The sequence below is a fragment of the Limulus polyphemus genome, unplaced genomic scaffold (genome assembly GCF_000517525.1).
Source record: "Limulus polyphemus unplaced genomic scaffold, Limulus_polyphemus-2.1.2 Scaffold3386, whole genome shotgun sequence".
NCBI lineage: Eukaryota > Metazoa > Arthropoda > Merostomata > Xiphosura > Limulidae > Limulus > Limulus polyphemus.
In genome coordinates, this window is record NW_013668996.1 from 75819 (window position 1) to 88094 (window position 12276).

Below are 12276 nucleotides of genomic sequence, written 5' to 3' on the forward strand. Positions count from 1 at the left end.
TTTTAAAGCAAATTTTTTCAATATCTTACTTAAGTTAATTCTCCCCACAAGTTCGCTCTCAATACAAAGGATGACTAGGTCATTCAGTCTCTCCTGTGTCATCATGCTTCTCAACAAGCTCTTGATGAGTTTTAGTTTGTTGAAAGATCTCTCAGCAGATGCTACTGTAACTGGCAATGTGCAGAATATTCACAGTGCAATACAGACATTTGGGAAAATGCCATCTAACTGGTACCTTTTTATTGTTTTTAAAAGTTGATATGACCCCATATCTTTACTAAAGTTTGATGCATGTATTGCCTTTGAGTGCCCCATTTCCTCTTGCATGGATTCTGAGAGATCGTCTGGGTATTTGTCCACTAATCTTGCACATGTAAGTTTGAGTTCCTCTTATGTCATGCTTCAATATTGCCACAGAACGCAGAACAATCTATTAATTGTGTTTGCACCGTTAAACCACTTCGTCAATCACCGAATCAATGATAACAAAGAAGACATTCCATTTGAATTCAGATTCAGGCTCATCAGAGCCATCACAAGGATTTTCTATGATGTTCTCCCCTTGTTCATCATCCTCCTCAATGACAATAAGTCTTGTTCTTTTTTTAACTTTCTGTTTTGATGGGAAATGGGTTTCAATTTCGATTTCCTCAGCAACCATTTTCACTTCATTTAAAATCTGTGGCCATTTCCCACGAAGATCTTCAAGATTGGTCAAGAGCAACTCTAGATTTGAGACCTCTACCTCCACTGTAGCATCTCTTGCCTGGATGATCTGATTTCTCCTGTTCATCTGTAGGAGAATCTTCAGCCACATTGATGACATAAAGATGCAAATGAAGGATGACACTTATTTGATTACACCATTGACTTCATTAATGGTTTTTGGCGTGAGGTTGAGAGACCGAAGTTTCTTTTGCATGAGTCGTATTTCAGCAAGATGAGCTGCAAATGGTCTCACACTTGTCACTTGGTCTGTCCAACGAGTACCTGACATGCCCACATGCTCCTTGAGAATAGCCCAGCGCTGAGGACTGGAAGAAAACAAATTGTAAACTGTTTGCACTACTCCAAAAAATGTAACTGCCTCCGTGCAACATGATGTAGAATCTACTTCACATAAGTTTAGTGAATGGTAAGCACATGGAGAATAAATGCACAGTGGATTAACAAAAACCCACCTAATATTTCAGTGGGTTTTTGGTTGGATTTTTGGACAAAAATTTTTGGGACGAAAAAGCTCCACATTTCTGAATTTTTACTCCTCCTGTTCATGATTTTTGACTACATGTGAGAGTGCTTTGTTAGTATATAGATTATAGGTACTTGTGTATTTTTCCTTTTAATGCACAAAACATTAGCTATTACACTGTTAAAGCATTTATTATAACTTAATAACACACGTATCTATTCTAAGGACATATAAAGCAAATAAGATAACATGTTATACAAAAAATGAATACTTGGGTTTTGGGGTTTGGTACTAATCCTGATTTTTTTCAGATGTAAACTTTTATAGTAATTTAATATTTCATCATTAAAAAAATGATAAATCACCAGGAATTATTTTTTATGCATATTTGTAAAGAAAATGATGAAGTATGCTGAGAAATTTTCAACTAATATTCAGTAGTAACTATATTGTAAAAATCTGGAAAAAGATATATTTTTGGAGTATCTATAAAAGAGTATAGCTATTCTATAATCATTTATCCCTTATCAATTCTGTTATATGTTATGAAACTAAATATATTTTTCTACTATTTTTATTTTAGATATTAAATTTTTGTATACATATTTTAATTTAAAAATTTCTGTTTTGCCTCAATTTGATCGACATCCATTGGTTATTAACGAGTTGGAAGAGTCACAAATCAACAGGAGATGAAAATGAGTAATTTACAAAATAAGTTAGGCTAAGTTAAGTTAAGTACAAAGTTTTTGTTGTTTTAGTGGCGCTTACTTTAAATTAAAACTTTAATATTGATACAATTAATAAGATACTGAGAATAACATATTGATAAGTGAGAACAATAAGATACTGCATTATTTAACAAAAAACAAATCATTCTTTAAATATGAAGTTTAACCTTGATGCTTAGCCTAATATGGATGTTATAATAGGCCTAAATGGCTAAGCATAAGCCAGTAGGCTGATTGGAAAAGTTAAAATCTTGGCTTTTAAGTCTTTAGACCATTTGTAACATTAAAAGAAAGCTACATTGCTACTAAGGAAATAACCTAATATATATGTAATTAAGAACAACTGATGATTAAACAATTACTTACATTTATTTGCATTGAACACTTAACAACACGGAAGTATGTGCCGATTGGGCCCTGGCGCATGGCGTCCCGGATCCAGAACTGCACATTACACAAGGTTTAGCAGGAAGGAGGTTGCTGTGTTTTAAATTTAGAATATTTGGCAGTTGGCAGAAATTATGCTGGAATTTTGGAAGGTGCGCTGGAAAGCGCTCACAGTGCACAAATCTCTCTCTAGTGCGAAATTTTTGTTTTTGACTTTAACTCAAAAATCTTTGATTTTACTCTCAGTTGCATTAGCATTACCAGCAGTTTTTGAATGTTCTATTGCTATAACTATGTTTGAAGGAAATTCCTTTATTCAGTCCAAAGTTATGCTATTTTCCGTTTTGAACTTGGCTTGGCTTGTACACTAATTTCACATCAGTTTTTCTGGTCTATGGATTCTTAGCTTAAGAGTATGCAAATTTTCAAAAAGTCGAGTTTAAAGTTGGGGCATTTTTTATGGGCCCCAGGGTAGTTGCCCCCCCTCTTGGTGGGCCTGACCACAACTATAGCACAATTAATGTACTTATGATCCCCTGAAAAACATTATAAATTTAATGTACAGGAAACAGACGTATGAAAACCCCAATATTAATGAAATAGAAGCTCTATGTATAATCTCTATATGAATTATAAAATGAACATTAGAGTGAAATTTCTCATTTGAATATACTCTTAATATATTCATAAAATGTATATAATATCATTTAGGTGGGAAATTTCACACTGTCGTATTAAATTCTCTAGTACATAGTTCAAATGTAAACTTCAAATCTTTTAGAGCACAAAAATCTTAAAACACATTGTTTATCCAGTAAATTAAAATAAACTCTTCAACAAATTTTACTCAATGCCAAGTTTTTGAAACTCAAAATATAATACAGAACATAATGTGTTGCTAATACATATCATAGTAACTAGAGTTAAAACTCAATCATCTGTAAACACAGTCTAAAAGTGTAAAAGTTATTAACACTGCGTGTATGTGTTACTTCATCCTTGCTAACAGATATTTTTGAATTCCAACTCATCTAATGAGACTAGAGCTAGTAATATTTACCTATCTATTTAAATGTTTCATTCTTTCCATCATCTTGAGAATAAATATTTCAATTGTAAAAATTGTATTTGTGCTAACTTAAGTTATGTGTGACTCTGAGGTCAATACTTATTTTTTGAGTTTTAATCACAGCCAAAACAAAGCAAAACTAGAAAAATAAGCATTCAAACTAATTTTTAAGTGACAGTAGAAACTAAATTATTTTACACATTTAATGATGTGGCTTTATTCTTAAAAAAACATTAACCTAATATTGAAGAGTCAAAAACTTAAGTCTCAAGATCTTTCATTCCTGGTCTTCACTGAAAATAGTAGTAACACTTTTTACAACATAATTACAAAAATTAAGATATTTATCAAGAAAACCAACATCTTCTGAGACAAATTAATATATTTTCTGAAGGTTTATTAAAATTTATGTACTTTATCAATTTCTGATAGAAAGTCCAGGTTTATATTTCAATATCCTTGAGAATTCAGTTTGCCATTCATCACACACATCATGATATTTCTTTTCTGGCGCAGTACTTTTCTTAGTCTAATTGCTCCTTAATAATTGTGAAATCTAACTCTTACAAAAAAGGATTGTATATCAGATGCCTTTTATTTATTATTTTGGCAATATAAACAATTGGATGCTGGACTGGTAATATTTAATATATCATTTTTGTGCTTGAATTCCTGACTTTACTCTTACAATCAGGCAAACTCAAACATATTCTACTCTTCCTTAATTTACTATCTTTACCCATAAATAAATAGATAAGTGAATTTTTATAGGCTTAAGAAAGTCAGCTAAAATTTGACTAATGAAGTTAACATTGAAGCTGGGGTCAAATCTAACCAATTATAAAATTAACAGGGTCAGAACTATAGAATTGTAGCTACTTGGCAGGTCATTCAAAGTTTATGAATTCTCCATATCAATATTACAATGTAAGTAATAATTTTAAATGAACTCACACAAATGGGCAATGTTTTTCACAGCCTTTCTGAAGCCACCAAGTTTTGATTTAAAGGATTCTCCATCTTGTCTGTATGAAAAAATAATACATACATGGTTTCACTGAAAAAAGTGAACCTACTTTGAACACATAAAACACGAAAAATGTACACACACACACAAAACCAAATGCCATACATGCTTTATAATGACAATATTTAGCAACACATTTTTCATCAAATAGCTACAGTGCAATATTTTGCATTATACAGAACTTCACTAATACAAACAACAATTAGAAAAAATAAAGGTACTAGTATAAAAGTCTGTGGTATTTTAGTTGTTAAAACTACCTTATCAAGACACACAGTGGTGTGTAGTGCTGCCAAAAGAACCTGATGGACACTCTGCAGGGATCACGCTTAACTATTTTTTTATTAGGAAGCCAGGCGGGCCCCTAAACATAAATTTTTAGAGGCCCACAAGCAGGTTTAGGGGCCAATCCTATAGCTCAGTTTAAAATGTACTCTACAGTGGAGGTTATAAGAAAAATCACTGAATTAAATAGATGTTGCATGAATTGAAAGGAAACTAAAATATCAACATAACTCAATTTATTTTGTTGTGAACTCGTATTTCATGAAAAAAAAAAGTCCAATCATTTCATTTTCACAGACCACTTTACTGATTTTTATTTCAATATGATCTTTAATTTCTCTCTAAAGCATGGTATAACAGTAACTTTTTGTTCCCCTTTAAAGTAGTGTCCATTAATAATCAAAATAAATAAATAAAAAAAAATTATGCATCACTGCCAGTGTAATCTATTCTTCTGCTCCCTTTTAAAGTAGTGTCCTTTCCTAATTCTTGCTTAATCTTCTCTCTGCCTCAACGATTTGGTTTGTTTTGAATTTCACTCAAAGTTACACGAGAGCTATCTGTGCTAGCCATCTCTAATTTAGCAGTGAATGACTAGAGGGAAGACAGCTAGTCATCACCACCCACTGCCAACTCTTGGGCTACTCTTTTACCAAAGAATAGTGGGATTGAACATCACATTATAATGCCCCCACAGTTGAAATGGTAAGCATGTTTGGTGAGATGGGGCTTTGAATCCAAGACCCTCAGATTGTGAGTAAACCACCCAAACCACCTGGCCAAGCTGGTACAGACAGCAGTAGGTCAAGAAGGCCACAGGTGTTAGGTACCTCCTCCTTAACCCCGGGGATGATAGCAGCCCATGGTTGGCCTTTTTTGCTATGCCTGGTGAAATTAAGTAATGAAATAGATGTGTAAAATTTATCAGAGCAACAATCATGATAATTGCATTATTATTATTCCTATTTTTAAATCATTATTTTGTGTTCATTTAAAGTTATTATTTTATATTATTCAGTGTGTTACTGAAAATTGGAATTGGGCTGATTATTTCATAATCGGGTGACAATTGGAATAGGTAGAATTTGTCAAATGTCCTGATCACAGTAAACCAATTGCCGAGAAATTAAAAAAACACCACCCAGACCACTTTATTCACAACAACAATCTTCTGATTTGTAAGTATGATTACAATCACGACCCTGTGCTTTTTCATTTTTCTACTGTCACAAAGCACAAGACATTATTAATCTTAAAATAAATTATCATCAGTAAAAATACTCTGTTTCTCATTTATTTATATGAGTTAATACACTGAACAAAAGAAAGGATAAAAAGCACGCTCAGCACATCACCAAGTACAAGCATTTCTTTACTGACTGTACATTAGCAAACGGTTAAAAACAGCACCCTATGCATAAAGCTAATACATACTGTGTGCTTAGCATTGTAACTTGACCACAACTGTGTTCCTGTATTCTTATTACATCTCATCCAGATAATCTATAGAATCCAAGATTGAACAATTCAAGTTCATGATCAGGTGTTGAACTATCTGCTCTTTAGTCTAGCCATTCCAAGCAGTTACTTGCTAGAAACATTTCTGGCTTGGCATCACTCATAAGAACCTGTGATGTTGGCCAAAACTTCACCTTTGTAGGTTCTAGGCAAATACCTGTCTGATATGCTCCCAGTGTTGTGTGTATGAGTAAGTAGATGTATTCAGGGACTCTGAAACTTGGACAAGTAGTCAGATCCTGGTCCAGGATACCTCTTGGCTTTAAGAGGCTCACAAATGCCCCATGATTAATGGTCTTTTTCTGTTGGTTCCTGTTGTCTCACCTGCTAAAGAAGTAGCTTTGACTGGAGTAGGTTATGCACCAGCACCACTTTTCAATCCTTTTTGGGTAGTCTTTACCAAGTGCCATTCCATCTTGATGACCCTCAATTATTTGTACTTCCCTTAAAACAATGTTTGTTTCTCATTTATTTACATGAGTTGGTACACTGAACAAAAGAAAGGTTAAAAAGCAATGCTCAGCACATTGTGAAGCACACCTATTTCTTTACTGACTGTACATTAGCAAACGGTCGATAACGGCACCCTATGGACAAAGCTACTGTACACTGTGTGCTTGCCGGAGATCTATGCAGACCTTTCCCGCAAAGTTCTTGGGCTGAAAAGCCATGTGGCTCCCGTTAGTACTGCACTGTGTATTAGCTTATTGTTTGGGGAGGTTGCCAAAGAGGGTATGACAACAGAATGGTTGGAAATTTGGAATGTCCCATTATTTTTCAGTAGGAGGTTTGTCAAGTGTTTGAATTGCACGTCACTGTCAGAGATGTCACTATGTTGAAAGTGGTAAACAGGTATATACAAATATTTACAAAATAAATAACCTATTGAACAGCTATGGAACATTCCATTTCATCATTTGACAGTCCTGTTATTAATGAATTTAATCAAAAACATCTCAGGTGAAAAAAAAAAGGGTTGAGCCTCATTTTGGCATTGGGGTTTAAGTGTTTGTAGAACCTAGGAGGGTCAGGTGCATATTTGACCTCTTCCTCTTGATTGTTATTTTAATTGAGGCTTGCAATCTTTTCTATTTTATGTAATATTTACCCTTTCCTTTTCAGGGCCAGGTCCATGAATGTTTTCTTTTTGTCGGCATAGGTGAAGCTCCAGAATGGGGTGACTTTTATTTTTTACTTGGTTTTTTAGATGTTTTGTTAATGGATTGTGTGGTATTTGGGCTTAAGAATGTGTGGAATGACAGGTAGGTGTTGTTTAGCTATTTGTTTCGGTTTCAAATATGTTTGTTTATGGTTGGCTTTCTGTGATTTCATTTTTGTTTTGTTGAATATTTGAACTATTAGGTTGTTTCTGGATTTGTTTTGTTGGCATTAGCATTTCTTGATTTAGTAATTGTGATCGTACTGCTTCTGCATAGGTGTATGTTGTAATCTGTACAGGTGTGTTCTGTGTTACTGGTGTTTTCCTGTTTTATTTATTAGAGTTTATTTCTGGGTGATGTGTATTTGTTACAGTATGTTTTGGTTTATTGTGCATATTGTACATTCTAGTTTTGATGTACTTATATTTAGGACATTCTTTATAATTAGCTGTGTGTGTTGTTGTTGGTAGTCACAGTATAGTGGGTTACTGTATCGTTACGGGCATTCCGAGTTATGATGGTCTCCACCACAGCCCACACCTCAAGGGAGAGATTTAAATGCTGCTGCAACGTCTACATATCACTGACAGTTGTAACACTGGGTTACAACCATAGAAGGTGTTTTTGCTTCTTCAACCCGAAATCTCTGATACCATAGTATAATACCCTCAGATATTATACTTTGGATGTCTGGCAATTGATGTGTATAAACCTTGATCATTTTTGCTGGTGTTTTTGTTCTACTTGAAATAATTTGTTCCATTATTGTGTATGTGATGTTCTTTTGTATCAGTTTGTGTTGTATTTGTTCTGTTTCTAGATAAGAATTTTACAGCAAATATTCATTCATTAGTTAGCCAGGCCACGTTTTTTGTTCAACTTGAGACATGATGGGTAAAACAAAATACACCACCTAGCTAACTAATGAATGAATATTTTAAGTAAAATTCTTATCAGTGGTATAAGTGTATCTGTCAGTTTGGCCACCAATTTTGATTTCATTCCTTTAAGTTGCACACCTAGTGTTTTTGATGAGATACGATTACATCTTGTCAATACATACCATCAAACCACAGCAAGTCAGAAAGTGACACTCGATAGCAACCAACATTAGCTTTATAATAGCAACATTATTATTCAGAACAGACCTATACTTTACAGACCAACCAGATTATTTAAAAAATATGGTGGTAGTTTTTCTTCTCTAATACAGTACTAATAACTTTATAGTAACACTATGAAATTTAGGTTAACAATTTCTTGTCATCATTCGCATGCACTCGGTTCAGCTGTATCAAGCATCGTTATTTATGTTAATTGCTTAAGCTAATATCACAGGATACTAAACGCTCTTTAATTAGGAGAATTTCATGTTATTTAGCATATTTGTGCTAAAAAAGTTGTCAATGAATAATCAATAATAATCGTCCACCAGTATGATTATTTTGAAAACTTGAGCTAGAAACTGCTAATTTAGTTTGCATGGCCTAACCAATACTTACGTATCTGCACATGCTTTCACCCTATAGTTTTGCTGCTCTAAATCAGCCAATTTAATCCGAATGACAAAAAATCTAAAAATGGTCCACTTACTCTAAGGTGAAGCTCTATTAAAAATTTTAGACCAATAGGTGACGTGACTTTTTGTGTAGGTGTGTATAAAAATATTGGTCAAACTTCAGTGGTTTTTGTTGAATAATTTTGCACGTGATTTATATTTAGACTAAACTTGACACCTAATTATAAGTTGTAAAGATCTGTCAATTTACCAAATTTGAAAAAATCCATAAAAGTTAAATACATTTATCTATCAAATCAAGTTTCTATATGTTTGGTGCAAAGAAAAAAAAAGGGAGAAAATTTAATCAAAATTGGAGATTTTATATTTCGTGTATTTCTCAATGGATTGGCTTGAAATTTGATATGTGAAGTAAGGGTCCAGTAGAGCAAATCCACTGAAATTATGTGACAGTTTGAATTACCACAGTCCATATTACAGAAAGTGAAAAAAACCAATAAACTATCATTCCTGTTAATATAACACAGTGTGTCCTACTGGTTGTTTTGGCCACATGACACACTGCCGTGTCTTGACATGCATAGTTCCAGGAAGTTACTTTAAAGTGAGATGGCTCGACAAACATGATTGCTGATTGGTTGAATTGCTTCTGAATGAGAAAAACTAGATATATTGGGTTTTTCAATGGAAATTGTTCAAAAACAAAAAAATCACGAAGGTGAGCAGTTGTTGTAACCGACTGCTCATTGCACTTATAACTAACAGGAGAGTGTATACATCTTTATGGACAATAAAAGCTAATATTTCATGATTTTAGATAAATATAAAAAGTGACACAGTGTAGGTGCTGATATTTGAAACACAGCTGATGAAAGCATGTGTGTCGAGCCGGGAGGTGATAAATTTTAAATAATTCAACCAGCACGATGTATCTTCTTTATCATAATGCATTTAAAGTTGTCATTTCTTTTTCTTTTTTCAAGGTTGGAAAGTTGATCATCACATGTGTAATAAAAACACTATTAGAAGCATTTCTTAAAAATGTCAATTTAACAAAAAATTATTTAAATTTCAGTTTGAAGATTCCTCTCTTTACGAACAAAAACTTTCAAAAACCTTGGTTGGAATACTTCATTTGGTTTAGAAAGTGGTTTGGTTCAAAATGTGCAGAGTGATAGCAAGTCTTCAAACTTATGACTGAAGTGAATGATAAATTTAGGCAATGAATATCAACAATTTGTTTGCCTCTCACAATGGTCACATAACATTATGTATCAATCATGTACTAGCCACAAGATCAGTTCCCATTTTTATGTTTCAGTCATTCAAATATCAAACGGAAAAGGGACTGTGATTTTTTTATTACTTTTTTCCTGTTACGTTTATTGATAACTTCAACTATTTCCAATTTAATAAAGCTTCAAAGTACATTCTCTGTAGTCGTTACAATTTTTAAGGTACATAATCAGAATCGGCCGATTGTGTGCAATAATTATCAGCAATCGGAGATTTCTGAATGTGACATTATCAGTAAAACAGTAATGTGTTTTGTTTTTGGCTAGTGCAGTATGTAAAGTTGGATTCAAAAGTGTTTGTCTTAACATGTACATACAATGTACATGCAGTAAGGTAGATTCTTCAAACAACTTACAAGTTTGCAATTTTTTACTTGCCTGTTTTTGGAAAGTGTTGACAAAAAATAACTTTTATATACATCTTTCAAATGTGTGAGTCTTGATGAAGGCTTGGTATCATATATAAAAAATTAAAAATATAGCATTCTGATTGAAAACAGTAGTTACCTTAATAAAGTTTAAATAATCATTCTGTGTTTCAAATTTTATAAATGAAATTTTAAATATCAATTCCATTACACTGATATAAAATATCTGAATATTTAACAAAGTGATGGCATTCTTAGTAATGAAAGTGCACTTACTTTGAATACATGGGCATTCATAGTGATGTTTGTGGATTGTACATGACTGACGAGTGTTCGTAAATTTATGAAGGTCCATTAATGGTTTGTCAAAAGTTCTGCTTGGTTAATAAATGCTTAGATTAACTTATGTGGAGTCAAATTTTTAATGATTCTTTTGATTTTAAGAAGCCGCACGGGCTACCTAACAGACACTTTTTATGGATCTGCAGGCATTTCTGGGGGCCATTGGCTCCCAGGCCCCTGCTAATTTCGAGTCCTACACTGTGAGTTATTAACAGGAGTGATAGCTTAGCAATTTTCCACTTTATGTAGCTTGGACTGTGGTAATCCAAACTATCATATATTTTCAGTGGATCTGCTCTATAGCATTGTTAAGAATTTTACAGAAAATATTCATTGATTAGTTAGCTAGGCTGCGTATTTTGTTTTACCCATCATTATGCCCAAAAAGTTGAACAAAAAAATGTAGCCTGACTAAATAATGAATGAATATTTGCTGCAAAATGTTTATTAGTGCTATAAGTGTAACTACCAATTTGGCTGTCAATTTTGATTTGATTCCTTTAAGTTGCACACTCAATCCTTTTTTTTTTTACACCTAAGGTGTTTTTCATTAGATTAGTGATAGTTAGCAAGTTAACCACATTAGCTCAGTTGATAAAGCACATGCCTGGGATGCAAGGCTTCTTGGATTTCATCTTGTTCAGAAATAGGATTACTACATGTTTATAGCTTATAAATGCAGTAAGTTAAGCAATATATCTTTGAAAAAAACAACTCTGATTGTATATTTTTATATTTAAGGTTATAAATTATTTAAGAGTTCGATTTATGAATTCACTAAAAGAAATACTGACTTTCTGATGTAAAAGTTATTCTTTTAGGTTGTTACTTCTGTGGTATTCTCAGGTTCACTGATTTCCCCTGTGAGTAATCAGGTGGACGCTTGGCAGAAAGATTTTTATGATGAACAGTTTATATTCTCCTAACCTCAATTGAGTAAGAAGCAAAATACAGAATGAATGAAAGTTTAAGCTAAGTGAAACAAAATTTCCAACAAATAAACACAATCACTCTTTAAAAATAAGTGTATCTTGTGGTGCCTTTACTGGAATATATACAACATTGTCATTCTCATCTGGATGCAGGCATTCACCCAGTAGACTGATGATCACTCACTACAAAACAATAGATGTTGTATCCCTGGAGCATCATCTGACTTGCCAGTGGAAAAATACCACTCACATCCTAAACAGTATATTCTACATTTCAAAATCTTTCCCACAAGAAATCACTTGATGACCTAATTGATGCCTTGTTCTGAGAGTAATAAATGCAAGAGAAACTTAGTGGCTCCCTTGACTGACTTTTTATATTGTTGCGTCAGCGAGTCACATGACTAGTGTGACGCCATGTTTCTAGAACTATCCCGTACTTGGCGAATGC

General features: G+C 33.3%; 1 protein-coding gene across 1 annotated transcript in view; it reads right to left on the reverse strand.

The window, feature by feature from the left end:
• Positions 1-12276, reverse strand: part of LOC106469268 — a 59773-nt gene that overhangs the window by 18783 nt on the left and 28714 nt on the right. Inside the window, exons 3-5 of the mRNA XM_022397740.1 lie at positions 4330-4404; positions 863-1034; positions 473-793 (exon numbers count right to left, since the gene is read on the reverse strand). Coding sequence (XP_022253448.1) covers positions 473-793; positions 863-1034; positions 4330-4404 — 568 coding nt within the window. The remainder of the gene's footprint in view (positions 1-472; positions 794-862; positions 1035-4329; positions 4405-12276) is intronic.